Consider the following 16176-nt stretch of genomic DNA (forward strand, 5'->3'; position numbering starts at 1 on the left):
TCGGTACCGGAGAGAGAGGTCGAGATGGGATTTCCTCAATTATAACAGAAGACACGAGGTTAGAGCTCACCCTCTTCTTCTTGACTCTTGCGTGGAAATAGACGACAAATCGGTATTTTATCTGGTTTTTTTTTATAAGCCGTCACCTAATTTTAGAAAAGACAAATGTTATCATAGTTATTTGGATAAGTTTAAAGTTACGGACTGAAAAAGTGTTAGGCAGCCAATCACACCCACGCTCGATCAATGTCTCATATATTTCTATGTAAATCAATTCCAACGCTTAGTAATCATACTTTCAATTTTTATTCTCCCACATCTAATTCCCAAGCTATAGCTACTTCTTATTCATTACACGCCGATATACAATTTAGGGTATCATAACGAGTATCGTGATTACTTACCAATAAAAAAGAATATCGTGACCAATATTGATATGTATCAGAACAGATATCATGATCAGTGTCTTGTATAGGATCAGTATCGATTTTAGTGTACTCTCTCTCTCTCTCTCTTGTGGATACGATACTGATATGATACCAATCTAAAAGATCCGACATCGATATCTAATAATCGACATAGCGCAATATGATGATTTAATGATTTGGCGATAGAGCCATGATGGTGTTTTTTATGATATGTTTTATGACACTGATGTGGGACCATGGCAACAATTTTGCAATATGACGCCATGGAGATTTGACGATATGCTCATAACAATGAATTTTTCCCCCCTCGGTAAATAGAGTGTATCATAGATATCGTGAGAGCTCATGACTCAAGATTACAAAGATCACATAACCATGAAACGGAAATGGGCCAAACCATCGTACACGTGACGTTGATATGACAATGACAAATGGTACCATGTAGGTTAGCCGTGTCAATGTCCGTTGATATCGGGATCGGGGTTGATAATGGTATCGGCTAAGACCGACTCGGGCAATCGGTATCAACAGAGGTCGATACTGGTTTTTGACCAATCCCGTACGGGCTAAGAAATTGGACGTCCCAAGCCCAACTCAAGAGAATTTAGGGTGCAACATGTTATCTTCTGAAAGTATTCACAAGATTCGCTACTTTGGATGTAAAAAGCGAGTAGAAACGCGGGAAAGGAAACCCTAAAAATCAAAACAGCCGTTCTCCATCGCGGTTCTTTCGGCAAGTTGCAGCTCTTTCTCTTCACCGGAGCAGAGAAGTAACCACTATACCCTTATTCAATTCAACTGAAGCATAGCAAACACGTAAGCCATGGCTGCAGAAGACGAAAAGCTTCACAGTAAGAACGAAGAGGAAAAGAAGAAGAAGAGAAAGAGAAAGAGAGCTAATAAGAAGATACTTGGGGATTCAGATGTGGAGAAGACTAATGAAGAAGCCGAATGCGAAGACACCGTAGAAGAAGAAGAAGAAGACACAACTCCAGCAGTAGAAGCGGCAGAAGAAGAGGTTGCAGCGGAGGGGAATCAAAACATGTCCGAGGATGAAGAAGACGTTGAGGGCGAGGGAGACGAGGAGAAAGCTATAGATACGGCAACTGTGACACAGAAGAAGAAGAAATTGCAGAACGGATCAGGAATCATGAGCAGTCAGTCTTTCTCTCAACTGAGCGTCTCAGAACCTACAATGAAAGCCATTAAAGACATGGGCTTCGAGAACATGACCGAGGTAACCTCCTTTTCTCTGCAAATTGGTACCGTAGTAATTCGCAACTTAGGTTTCACAGCAATAATCAATTTTCAACTTTTTAGTTGGATCAACTATTAAGGGGTCCGGAGAGTACTGAACTGACAACGAAATATGATAGACTGGAATATTGTTTACTTGAGATTTTTGGTGAAACAGAACGGATATGTGAAGTAGGAGGTGGACGGATAGTCATCTTCACTGTTAGAGTGGTTATTTTCACATTGGAACCACATTTTGCTTTAGTATGACTCTCATTCGTATCTAGTAATGGTCCTACTTTCAATTACTGGGCCTCTGATTCGCTGTAGAGTTCCAAAAAGTAATCTGTTTGAATTTATTCTTCATCTCTCAAAGGGATTCAAAGGGAACGAGTTGGTTATTCCAGCTGCCATCAGGGAAGCTAGATAGCATTGTTGCCCATTGAACTATGTTTTGCTGTATTTCAAAAAGTGGTCTTCTTTTTGTCTCGGATTCATGGTTGACAACCCCTTCTCCGCTTGAGGGATGTTTTTTATGAGTTAGGGGATAAAGATTATTATCAAAATTCATTGTTATAATTATTGGATGCCAGTCATAGAATAAGCGACTTGTTAGCTGGAAAAAAGAATTGGCTAATCTCTTTACACATTTAGCAACCTTGCAACATTTAATCACATGATAGCTGCAAATTTCTTTGTTCGACATTGTCCTTCGCCTTTCCTTTTGTCCCCCAATATTGTATCTGCCACTCATTTTTCATTTCTCATTTAAAAATACAGATTCAAGCTAGAGCAATTCCACCACTTTTAGAAGGGAAGGATGTTCTCGGAGCAGCGAGAACAGGTTCTGGAAAAACCCTTGCGTTCCTGGTACCAGCCATTGAATTGTTGTATCACATCCGTTTTACTCCTCGTAATGGTACTGGAGTAGTTGTTATTTGCCCAACAAGGGAACTTGCGATACAGGTTAGATATATGCTTTCTCCCGTCCTTTAAATCAGAAACTAGAATTTTCTTAAAAGAACATTTTTTTTTGTATATTCAGTCACTGGAAGCATTCAAACTTCTGCTGCTATGTGTTTTTCTATAATGAGCTGGGCTTTCAATTTGCAATTTGAGGTCCAAGTTGCTCAATTTGATTGAAATGCGAAATTTCATGGAATTATTTTACAGAATATGATCTTCCAACTGCAAATTGTAGATTTTTGTTATGTCTTAATCATTGTAGTGCCTATCTGTCTGATATAATTCTCAAAAGGTTTTCTTGTAAAAGCATAGGAGTTACGGACATATCTTTTTATCATCTCCTCTTCATCTTTATCTTTGTCTTTGTCTGTCTGTTGAAATGGCTCATTGGCTCTTCTCCAACCTCCACAACTTTACTTTCTATATGTCACTTTACATAAGCTTATAATGAGAATAATATTTTATCATATTTTTGAGAACCATGTTAAGAGTATTGGGCTGGCGGCCTCCTACCCACTGCCTGTCTAGGCATTTATGTGGGTGGTGGGGGTCAAGCACAGCAATTACCTGGGCATTGTTTGTCTGGTATTTTTTACTACACTAGCATTAATCATCACTATCAATTTGCTACCATGTTTTGTATTTAATTTTGGAAGAAAGCAGTGTGTAGAATGTCTCTCAGAATTTAATGAAATTCTTTTCTAGTTTCTTTTCTTTTCTCATCTAAATTGCCAATATGCTCTTGCTGCCAAATTTTTGGAGGCACTTGAGTAAGTGGAGTGACATCATGTGCATTCTGGATATATGGAGTTCCACACACACTAAAGCTCTCCCCCACCCCCCAACTCATATGAACAGACTCATGCTGTGGCGAAGGACCTTCTGAAGTATCACTCACAAACTCTAGGGCTGATTATTGGTGGTGCAGCTCGAAGGGGGGAAGCAGAGCGTCTTGTGAAAGGAGTAAATCTGTTAGTAGCAACTCCTGGTAGACTTCTTGACCACCTTCAATTTACCAAGGGGTTCATATATAAAAATTTGAAGGTAAACGAAACTCTCTAACCTCACCTCCCATGCTAATATATATCATTGTTTCTATGTCTAGTTACTATTTTCCCTACCTTTGGTTTAGTTGTCCAAGCTGCTTTTCCTTTCTCTTTGCGTCTATTTATGTATTGATTTGTCTTATTTTATGAGGTGGGTGTTGGTGGTATGGAGGTAAGTATGGGATGGAATTGACAGCGTCAGTATTAAAATGTTGATCTTGTTTGAAAGGAGTGGATTTAATGATTACTGAATGGATGTGAATGCAATTGAGTAAGTTTAGCCTTTGCTTGTTTCCTAGAGGATTCTAATTACATATACAGGAAACAAAACGTAGTATTGCGTTACTGCATTAAAACTTTTACATTATGTAGTGATGTTTGTCATAAATACTATGTTTCTAAGGGTAAAGTCTATGTAGAGATTGACAATGAATTCTTTATGAAAAAAATTAAAAGTATTCTTTCTATAATCCATGTTACATTGCAAAGTCTGGAGCTGAAGGCTGTGATGGATTTTATGGATATCTAAGATGTCATTTTTACAAGAATGATGTTTATGGAATTGGACGTGATGATCACCTATTGATTCTTCATCTGGTCCTTGACCTGGGGGAACACAATCATTCTGTTCAGCTCATGTTGTTGATAAGTTATTAAAGTGATGAGATTTAAATGCAGTGAAGCTTAGATTTCTGCTCATGATCCAAATGATTGATATATCTGAATATCAGTCTCGGTGGGGAAATGTGTGGGAACCCCTTGCCTACGTTAACTCGAGAATATTAGATGGTCTGATGCAGGTTATTTTTCATTTAATCTATAGAATGAGCCTGATATGCGTCGAGTCCCATAAGGGTTACAACTAGATGTTCTTCTGATTTGCTAGTTCTAAGAAATTCTAATTCGGTGATTTTTTTATAATTTTTAATAATTTAGCGAGAAGAAGAGATGTATGAAGAAAAAGAAAAAGGCAAAAGACACATTCCAGGAAACGTACCCCTCTACAAATTCCATAAAACGATTGACTGTATCAACTAGTGAGATGTGCTTGTTAAGAATATTGTAGCCCTCCCTGAGGGAACACGGAAGGGAGAACATTTTCTGTTTATTGTGGAGGTTCACAAAGTCTGCACCTGAGAAAACCAATGCTTAAAGGTGAGTGCCAGAAGGATTGCCCATAGCCTTTTGGTGGGGAGTCAAAGATAAAAGGTTGGGGGAAAGCCTTTCATTTTCATGCTGCCCATGGATCTGAAACTTTAAGGTGGAAGCAGGAGTCTGGAAGGCTATGATATGTGCTGGAATTTTTGTCAACCTATATTTGGGCAATCAAAGATCTTCTCCTTGGTGTAAGCATTGGCTAAATATATTTGTCCTATAAGCTTGGAGTTCCATATGGTATCTAAACCAACCACTGCACATTGTGCCATCATTATTGAAGATACATCCTCTCTCTATAGATGTATATGTGGCTGTCCATCTATGTACCATTATCTAATCCATATGTTATTCACTTGTAATCTAAATGGTTTTACTTATGATGCTTATTTGTCTCTTAAACTGATGTTCTAGTTTTACAAATCAACTGCTTAGAGTTAATAAACTGATCATGTAGTTTGATAAAACTGACTGCAGAAATAAACAAATGATCTGTCTGACTACTTTTGTGTATACAACAGTTTACCCATCACATGTGTTGTATTTTTCCATATGTATATTAATGTAATTTTTTGGATTTTTAGTCTGACTACTTTGGTCAATTTCCCTTTGAAACATATGTATATTTTTCCAATTTTTTGGCAATTTTCACGTACCTCTCCTGAGGTATCATGTAATTACAAAAACACCTGTCAGTTTTGGAAAATTACGCATGCCCCCCTACTTTTGTAAAAAGTTAGCAAATGCACCCATCTCCTTAACTTGGGACTAACAACCTTAGAATTAAAAGGGAAATTGACCAAATTGCCTTCATCTTCCGCAAATCGTTTAGGGTTTGAAAAAAAAATTCAAATGGATCTTACCATTAAACCCACTGAAATCCACTTCAATGGATTCAGATCCAGCAATCGGATTTCAGAACCCTCCATGGGGTCAACTGCCAACCCCATGTCCCCATCCAGTGAAAATGTTTTTTTCTCACTTGAACAACTCAACCTCTCCATTCCTTTTCCCAATTCCAACGCCACTTCCGCTTATCCATCCATATCTCTCTCTCTCTCTCACACACACACGCACCCACACCCATTACTTACACCCTACCATTATTCTTTCACCACCTCCGCCTCCACCACCAGCAGATGCTCTTCTCTCATGTTCTGCCCTATTGGCCCAGTTCAAATAAACGTCATTACTAGCAGAAAACCTGCTGCTGCTTCGGCTGCCTGTGTGCAACACAAGACAGATACAAAGACAGAGACAAAGTCATGCTTCTACGGCTGTATACTTCGAGACACGACAAGTTTGCACTCAATCCAGCGACGCCCCTTTTTGTTTTGCTCTGTTTTCTATTCCTCTTTTGCTTACCCACACCCCACCATGCCTACCAGGAGCTCGATCGAGTGTCTCTGTTGTCTTTCTCCCACAACCTCTCAACTCCTCTGAATTAGTCTTCTTCTTCCTCCTCGGATTGCTGTCTTTGGGAAGGCGTTTATTGCAATGTCGACGGTTGGGTCACCACTCTATCGCTTCCCTCCAAAGGACTCAAAAGAGCCATCTCTCCATCTCTTGCTAACCTCACCAGAATCTGAATAATGTGAGCTGCTAAGAGCTTTCCACCATCACCCATGAACAACCCAGAAGGCTTCCATGTGCATAAACCTCGTGAACGAAAGCTTCCCTCGCGAATATAGCCGTGAACCTTCGATGAGTGCACCCAAAGACCTGCAACCCCTCTGAAAAAGTGAACGACATCGGTGCCGGCAAAATCGATGACTCCAGAACCGAAAAATAAGTTGTCAGCGTTCAAAGCACTGGCATAACCATGGGTAGACCAGATCTAGTGAGAGACAACCGGGAAACCAGCACAAAGCATGACGAAACCGAGTTGCATGGAGAAGACGAGGTGGGTTTAATGGTTAGATCCATTTGATTTTTTTTTTCAAAACCTAAACAATTTGGGGAAGATGAGGGCAATTTGGTCAATTTCCTTTTAATTCTAACACTGTTAGTCCCAAGTTAACGGGATGGGTGCATTTGTTAACTTTTTACAAAAGTAGGTGGGCATGCGTATTTTCCAAAACTGACGGGTGTTTTTGTAATTAAGTGATCCCTTAGGGGAGGTATGTGAAAATTTCCTTAAAAATTATTATTTACATTAAAGGATTGATAAGAGAATGCATATTTTTATCTTGAATAAATTAAACAAAAATTGCAGAAAAAAGGATGTGGTGTTGGTTTTTGTTGGGCAGAAAGTTTGTCCTAATCAGCAGAAGTTCTCCAAATATTTTGTCAGTATTTGCAATTATATGAAGGCGAAAATGTAGTTGTATTACCCCTAGCTTAGGATGCCTGATCCTGGGCCACGTGAAGTGCTGATATGAACAATCAATATCATTGGATAGATAGGGTTTTTACTTGAATTTGGTACTTGTCAACTTTGGTGGTGGGTGGTCCAACTTAAACCATATGTCCAACCTTTATTTCAGCTGTTCCCCTCCTATTTTCATTCGTGAAACCATTTTACCTTTATCTTGGCTGTTCTATTATTTTTTAAGCTTTGTGTCCTCACATGGAAAACTCCATCTGGGTTGAAATTTAATTTGGGGATAGAAGAGAGTGGGGCATACCCAAATTTGGGTGCCAGGTAACAGTGGACATTGTGCCACCTCCTTCCCTTATGTCAAAAGAAGAGCCAAAAAATTTTAATTTTGGTAAAATTTTGGGATATCTCAGAACTTCCTTTCTCTTCCTAGCTTTTAAATCTTCACCCTTAATGTTTGAAAATTCAGAAAAAATTGAAAACAAGATCCAAACTTCTTGGGATTGACCACCTGAATCTTTGTTCTGCCATTCCTTCAAACCTAAATAGTCCTATCTGAGTGTGTCATCACCAAATAAGTGCCGATGTGAAACCGAATATCCTCTTCACCACTTTAAACAGGCAATACCTTTAAAGAAGTGCATGGCAACAATAAAAGTGCCAATTAAAGACCTAATGGATAACTATTTGGCTGCTTACGCCTCCTCGTAAAACTATTTCCTTCCTGCCAAATCTCTTCAGCCATTCCCCAGGAGGGCCTTTGATGCAGGAATCCTTTTGATCCAGCAGCCAGCCCAAGTCCAATGTCCAGCCCAAGTTCAAGACCAGTCCAGATCTGTCTAGCCTGGACTGAATTAATTTCAGCCCTTCTGGCCAATTCGTGGACTTCTAGGAACAGTCAAATTCTGATCCAAGACTAGTATTTTCTTTTGCGTCTTTTCATATTCCTAGTCTTGGACCAGAATTTGACTGTTTCTAAAAGTCCATGAATTGGCGAGGGCTGGAATTAATTCAGTCCAGGCTAGACAGATCTGGACTGGCTGCTGGATTAAAAGGATGCCCTGCATCAGCCTTGCTTATGCTCATTAATGCAAAAAACCCACCACCATCTTAATGTCTTACTACAGTATTAGTTATTAGTTAACCTGTATTTCATCTGTCAGAGGTATCCTTAATGTTGTTTAGTTTATCTCCATTTTACACATTTCAGTTAATATGTTTGTTAAGGGAAGTTGAATAGGTACTGGTCTCAGACTTATAACAGTAGCAAAAGCTAAACCCAGACCTATCAACAGTAGGTTATAATGACCTTTAAACTCCCAACAATATCTCCCAATATATGACAAATAATCCCATCCACAGGTAAGCTAGGCAGCAGCCTGTTGCTCCTATTGCAGGCTCAAAACACAGCCTATATTCCAGATTTAGACTGAAGTTAAACACCACAAAATAATCATTGGATTAGAAAGTGAGTTACCATCGGATGTGCAGAACAAAATTGTGAATCAGTCCTCCAAAATTCAGACTCAGTTGATGGCTAGGGACTGAGATATGGTAAGATAACAAAAATAGAAACTAAGTTCAAAATTAGAAACTTAGTGTAGATCTTCAGATTCAGCCAGCAGAACTGCTCGAAGTTGGGGTCGAGTGTAGGCCTCAACAAGGAGATGCTGTGCTCCAAATATCTCTAGATTTCAATGGCTGGTTGCAAAGTTAAGGACTGAAGTTGCAGCGGTGAGGACTTGCAGAACAGGCCAGCCGGCAGCAGTGAAGGGAGATTTAATAGGTCCCTCAAACATGAGATCCAAAGGTCTCCAAAGGCTGGTCGAGTGGGAGTCCTTGGGGGGATGAATTGAACCTCAGAATATCAGCTTCGGTAGTGCTCAGATGACTGAGATCAGTGGACTTGTTTGAACAACAGAAAATAGAAACGAACTCCAGCTGCAAGGTGTGAAGTACTCCACCTGATCAGAAGTTATGTCAGCAACTATGAGGGACTCAATGAAGATTCCAGAGGACAATCACAGCTTCAGAATAGGCTTCAGCTGGCCTTGTTTGAATCCAGAAAATCAAAACAGAAAAGGAAGAAGGAGGGAGATCGAGTAGGAGAGAAGAATGGGGGGATAGGGTGACTATCTCAGCCTGGGACTCTCTCCCTACTAGGTATCTCACCCCAGCCTCTTACAGGACCATAGAATGCACAAAACAATCAGTAATCATCTTTATAAATTGTGGGGAGGACCTCTTGGGTCTCTTACATTATATAGGCTCAAGGATTGAACCCAAAATAGTAAGCATAAAAATAGAAAGTCTCTAGAATAGTTGAGACTTGTGTGATAAGAAATTAAACTTTACTTGGACTAGACTAAGTAACCAAAAAGGAAACAAAAAAAAAGGACTGAAATAAAAAAGGAAACAAGATTCTTCTAGAAACTCCAAGTCCTTGTAGATCAAGGAAGAAATCTGCTTGCTGTCAAGGCTGAAAGATCCCCATAATTTTGTTTTGGGAGAACCTGAAAACTCCCAGCCAATAGAGGCTGCCCCAGCTTAGCTGTTTGGCTCTAAGTCCCAGTGGCCTGGCCCATTAATTGGGGTGATGGGCTGGCCTTTCAATGGTCTATGCGAGAATACTTGAGACCATGGAATCGATCTGCATCAGGCTGTGTTCCATATGTCATTATAAGTCATTCTGTTTTATTAACTTAGACCAGTGAAAAGATGGACAAATAAGCCATAATGTGTGAAATTTGATTCTTTTGTATTGTATTTAGGTTAAGTTTGTTATATATAGTTTTAAATATGGATAAAACTCTACTGGATATCTTATTGTACATGTACTAGTTTCTTAGGTTCTATTTGATTTGTTTGCAGTGCCTTATGATTGATGAAGCTGACCGACTACTGGAAGCAAATTTTGAGGAGGAAATGAAGAAAATAATAAAGATTCTGCCAAAGGTAAATACCCAGTTGTTCATTATTATTTCAAAAATTGAATTAGGTAAATGTTAAGGGGAAAATACTGATACAACTGTGCCACCTTTTATTAAATGATGGGGTAGGAATTGGTCAAACCAATTCTTTTTTTTGGGGGGGGGGGGAATCAGCAGGAGCAGGATGTGGTTCTGTCAATACCACACTACATCTCAATACTGCAGCATTATATGCCACGTGGCAGGTCAGGTGGGGTTGAAAGATCAGTTTTTCATAGGCACCGCCCTCCCCCACTCATGTGCCTGGTGTGAGTCCAAACAGAAACAGATAGATGTCAAAATCAATTGAATAAAAATGGTTAAAGACACTATCCTTCTATTGGTTTTGGACCCCATTGAAATTACTAGAGAAATTTCACAGTAAATGCTGGGCCATACAATTGAATTAATCCGAGATTTGGACCAATGTACCATGGGATATTCCTTGCGGTTACAGGTAATGAAGGAAGAAAAGATTTGGATGACAGATGGTTGATGCGGAACTAGAAGCCAACTGCGAAGCCAAGACTTTAACACCTTAGAACTGACATCTGTTAGCTTAGTTATCTTTATTTCCTTTATTGTTTCCTTTTATTCTTAGGACTTAGGGTTAGCAAGTAGTTTGTTTTCATTTTAACTGAACTTCTATTCTTAGTAGGATCCTACTAAGAGTATGTAATCAGAATTAATATAAATATATGGCTGGTGCGCTAGAAGCAATCAACCTTCATCGCACTCTAGCCTTTCTCTCTCTCTCTCCACTTCATCGTCTTCCTCTTTGGTGCTGGTTTACTAAGCTCTGGTTTTATTACACTTCAGTCGAAGCCTAGCTGACTCAAGTTTCTGAAATGCTGAAGCAAAACACAGGCTCTGGACTTGCCAACATATTCTTCAGACTTCCATTGGAGTTGCTGCTCTTTGCAGGCAGTCTCAGCTTGCTACTTCGTTAAATAAAATTGCAATTCAACTTTCCATTTGTTGATGTGTACTGGGTTCTTCCTCTCGTCTATGCTATCTCAAGGGCTGGTCACCAATTTAACTAGGCACTAAGGTCAGCACTAAGACCTTAGTGCCTTAATTATTTCTCATGTTTTATATATTTATAGTTATGTTCCCACAGTTTTTTGGGATTTGTGTCCTGCTTTAATTACTTTTCTGCTGATTACATTCTTATTTGGGTGCCATTACATGGAGTTGTTGATAACATGTTGAGCTTTGAGCTGATCAAATTAATTTCTGCTGTGCCAGGAGAGGCAAACAGCTCTTTTCTCTGCTACCCAGACTAAAAAGGTATGTGATTTTCTTTCAAAATCTTAGACTGGCCATTTCTACCTGTCATGATAGACTAAAAGAAGAAAAACACATGGTGCAGGTTGAGGATCTTGCACGGTTATCATTTCAATCTACCCCAGTGTATATTGGTGTGGATGATGGGAGGAAAAAGGTAAATAAATAAGTGGCAGGATTATGATTTATGTGAATTTTTTTTATTCTCCCTGTGGAAAGAAGCTGATAAGATGCATGGCATTGTAGGTCACCAACGAAGGGCTGCAGCAAGGCTATTGTATCATGCCTAGTGCGAAGAGATTCATTCTTCTGTACTCCTTTTTGAAGAGGAATCTATCAAAGAAAGTGATGGTTTTCTTTTCTTCCTGTAATTCGGTCAAATATCACGCAGATCTTCTCAGGTACATTCAGGTAGATTGCCTTGATATTCATGGAAAGCAGAAGCAGCAAAAACGGACATCCACTTTTTTTGAGTTCTGCAAGGCAGAAAAGGGCATCCTATTATGTACTGATGTTGCTGCTCGTGGGCTTGACATTCCTGATGTGGTATTTTTCTTTGCGCTGCTTGTATATGATAGTTTGGGATAGCATTCATTTTAATGGTGCGAAGACTGCTCACTTTAATTGTCTCTTCCATTATTTCCCTTTTTCTACTTGTAGGACTGGATCGTGCAGTATGATCCTCCTGATGATCCCAAGGTGCCTACTTTTGCTGACTACTTGTATGCAAACACATTGTGGATCCTTTTTGGTCTGCCCTCTTTTTGAACTGTTTTGGTAATGTTTTATTTGTGGGTCACTATAGGAGTATATTCATCGTGTGGGTCGAACAGCGCGTGGAGAAGGCGGAAGGGGTCATGCACTACTTTTCCTAATACCTGAAGAGATGCAATTTCTTCGCTATCTTAAGGTTCATTATTCTTATTAATAGGATTGCTACCTTTCTGGTTTCTTGCTTAGGAAAGAAGTTTGGATAATATAGTATGAACTATACATGAATTTCCTCTGTTTACTGGCAGGCTGCTAAAGTGCCTGTTAAAGAATACGAGTTCGATGAAAAAAAACTGAAGAATGTGCAGTCGCAGCTGGTAATCGTTTATCTTCTTTTGTATTTGATAAGTTTGGTCTTGATGAATTAACTGCAAGGGACTTGAATAACTGGGGAATCTGACGCAGGAAAAATTGGTGGCTGAAAACTACTATTTGAACAAATCAGCTAAAGATGCATATAGGTCTTATATATTAGCCTATAATTCACATTCTCTGAAGGACATATTCAATGTTCATCGGCTCGACCTTCAGGTGCCAAACTTTGCTATTGATCGACATTTTCCTGTATCTATGTTGCTTAATGATACTAAAGTGATTTTTCTTTTGGATTATGCTGGACAGGCAGTTGCTACATCATTCGGCTTTTCATGTCCTCCTAAGGTTAACTTGAATATTGACAGCAGTGCATCCAAGTTCAGGAAGAAGATTCGTAAAGTTGAAGGGACCCGGAATGGGTTTAGTGAAAACAATCCTTATGGAAGGAAAGCGGAAAATGATAAAAGGCAGTTTTCCAGATAGATTTATGGAAGAGTATGCCCCTTATCCCGTCTCAAGGTTCCTTCTTAGTGTGGGTTTCACTTTCTAAAGTGCTGCCTCCAATTTTGGGTTTATTTATATGTTTTGACATTAAATTTTCAGTGGTTGGTTCTTTTGCCACAAAGTAAAGTTATTGAATACAAGTTGCAATAGTGATACATTTTCCCTGATGTTTAATATACCCAAGAAGTCCCCCATTTTTGTCTTTTTTTTGTTGGAAGGGGGGGGGGGGGGAGGGAGTGGTTGGGGTTGGCCGGGTGGGTGGGTGTTTGGCTAGGAGGTTTATATAACGGGTCCTACAGTACATTACATCACGGAGGGGCTTACACTACAAGAATGGAGGGAGAGGGAAGATGCCTTTTAGAGTTTTATGCAAAAAACTTTGGGGGTTACCAACCAACTTTGCGAGTAGTTGCCTTGTAGAAGTGGAGTAGACTGAAATGAAAATTTCATTTGTTAGAAGTGCAAGTGAAATGAAACGGTGCAAGGACATTTATTTGGCTAAATTTTTTAAGATTAGATATTATCCTATTTTTTCCCTCTTTGTTTAATCTTTTTTTCTTTTTTTAAATATTCCTTTTTGATCAATCTATCATTAGTAAAAAAAGGAAAAAAAAAGCGCTAACCAGTCGTGCGGCTGCATCTATGCACTGGAAGCCTCTCTCCGAGACAGTGCCCAGATAGTTATGCTTTTCGTGTGAGTCGGAACTTACCCGACAAAGAATTTTGCTACCTTAGGACTGTTATAGTTACGGCTGCCGTTCACCGGGGCTTCGGTCGCTGGCTCCCCATGCGCAAAAAGTGTTGGGGTGATACACTCAAGAGTCAAGACACCAGTGCCTTGATGGGGAGACGGCTGAGAAGCATACACAGTGTCGCCTTGTTCAGACATGCTTGATATCACCGAGAGGATGGGAAGAAGGAACTGGGAAAGGGCAGACTCCAAGAAAAGATCAGTATAGAATCACACCAAATAGGGAAACCTAGTTGGAAAATAGGAAGTAGGTAAGTGATGTGAAACAGTGATGATGAAGAAAAGAGATGAGAGAATGGGAAGCAGATAGAAAATCTGGTAGGAAAAGTAATGTTGAAACTTCGAAAATGTGGGTGGGAGACCAAAAGTTAGAGATATCAAAAGGGGAGAAGCTCGAGAGATGGGTTGGGATGGGAGATGATGAAAATGAGGTGCTTTCAGAGTTCGAAATGTAAGCAAAAAAAAAAATGAAATGGAAGGGCGGGAAGGAGATGAGACGATCTGAGGAGGAAATTAGTGTTGGGTCAGCAGCGTATTCATTAGGCTAAAGAGCCATTGGAGAAGGGTTTGCCTCTACCTCTATGTGGGTTATGGAGGAGAGATGACTGAGATTAGAATGAGAAAGATGGCTGAGCTGCTATTTTGTTTTGCTTTTGGGAGTTGTGGATTTTTCATGGGATTTGCTGGCACCAAAGTCTAGAGGTATCTTATAGGGTTTGCAATAAGTGATGACAAAAGGGTTTCAGAGAGTAGAGGTTTGGGTAGATAATGCTAATTTGGTTTCATGTCTCACAGTTGTTTCATATTTTAATTGACTATCCCTTTTTTCTAATAATATAATTGCATTTTTTCCCCCACAAAAAAAAAAAAAAAAAAAAAATTATTCTAACGAAATGAGATTCTAAACATATGACCTGATTCACCTTCGTTGTACCATCAATCTGTCTTGCTCCTCATACCAAAATAAGCAAGGATGGTAGTGAAATAAAACCGTTAATGGTTAATGTTTAGTTTTCCTCTGGACTAGGCTGCCTACAACGAGGCCAAATTCATACAATTGAGGGGTGAGCTTATTGATCAAGGAATGGTCAGAAACAAAGAGTAAAGTGTTAGATTATGTACGTATTACCATGCTATAATTCAAAAGTTGAAGTAAGGAATGTTTTATAAGCCTTAAGGGGGTGCATCGGAATGGCAAGGCTCAAGTATAGGGAGGGGAATCCGACATGGGATCAGTTGGGAAAAAGAAGCAAATATTTTTTAAAATCTATGATTTTGTAGTTCATAGTTCCCCAAGCCAGTCAAGAGTTAGGGTAGTTGCGTAGCTTGTTAGGTTACGAATTCGAGTAAAACAAGACTTTTGAGTAGGGGTGCAAGTTTGGCCCTGACGGCCCGAACCCGTCCTGAGCCCCAATGAGGTCTAGCTTGAGATATTCTGGCCCTGAGGATGGGTCAGAGTTGAAAATTTCTGGCCTTGAGTCAGGGTCGGGCCGGGCCAGGGTTGAGGCTTCTAATTGAGCACAGCCCAACCCAACCCGACATTGTCTTCTTCTTCATGTTCTTTCTTCTTCTTTTCTTTTCTTCTTTCCTCTTCTTTCATCTCTCTTCTTTTTTCTTCTCAGCCTAGACAGCTCATGCATCTCCCTTCCCCCATGGTTAGGGGCAATCAAGGTCAACCTAGCCCAACCCTGAGGGCGGGTCAATGTTGGATTTTTCTAGTCCTGAGTTAGGGTCAGGCCTTGGGCCCAACTAAGGGGACTCAGGGTTGGGTACATTGGGATTTTAAAAGGCTCGGGCCAACCCGACCCTGTTGCAACCCTACTTTTGAGTTTAAGGGTTTCTGAATTTTTTTTTATTCAATAAACTTGGAGATCTTGCTACAGAGGATCAGACAAGGTACTAGGGGAATACAAAAGACGAAGGTTCACAAAATTGACAGGATTCAGCATCAAGTGCCCTGCCACTTCCAATTCGAATTGCACATTCATCCAATCCATTACTAAGATGATTTATAATGTACTATTCTTTAAGGGAAAAAGCACGCTGCCTAGTCATGTGGATCTTGCACAAAGATACAGGAGCGTGTTAAATTACTGCTCCACCCCTCATGAAATAAAAAATCCCTTCTAAATTAATTCTCCTAGGCTATGTGTTCTCATTGCCCCGATACTGGTGCAGGGGCCACACGTCCAGGCCTTACCCCTATTCTTATCTTCCAACCTGCAAGGGCCAGATTTGGTGCCTCAATGCATTAAGGCTTGGTTCAATGAACCCACCTTAATTGTTGGATCTAGTGCTACATTCTTAACCATTAGATTCGTGTTCTCTAGATCTTGCACGTGCGCTCTGGCCAATGGGAGCGTGCACATAAGTATCGACCTAGACAAGATTTTCACCTTTCTATGGGAGTAGCATGGTACTTCACACG

General features: G+C 39.9%; 1 protein-coding gene across 1 annotated transcript; it reads left to right on the top strand.

Annotated features, from left to right (window-relative positions):
• The first annotated feature begins 1214 nt into the window (after positions 1-1214).
• Positions 1215-13161, top strand: LOC122664948 (DEAD-box ATP-dependent RNA helicase 51). Its single transcript, XM_043860995.1, has 12 exons — positions 1215-1665; positions 2445-2630; positions 3489-3674; positions 10023-10106; positions 11369-11410; positions 11493-11564; positions 11654-11953; positions 12068-12106; positions 12213-12317; positions 12427-12495; positions 12584-12709; positions 12800-13161. The coding sequence occupies exons 1-12, from the start codon at positions 1252-1254 to the stop codon at positions 12974-12976; spliced, it is 1800 nt and encodes a 599-aa protein (XP_043716930.1). The 5' UTR covers positions 1215-1251; the 3' UTR covers positions 12977-13161.
• The last annotated feature ends 3015 nt before the right edge of the window (positions 13162-16176 follow it).

This window comes from Telopea speciosissima, chromosome 6 (genome assembly GCF_018873765.1).
Source record: "Telopea speciosissima isolate NSW1024214 ecotype Mountain lineage chromosome 6, Tspe_v1, whole genome shotgun sequence".
Lineage (NCBI taxonomy): Eukaryota > Viridiplantae > Streptophyta > Magnoliopsida > Proteales > Proteaceae > Telopea > Telopea speciosissima.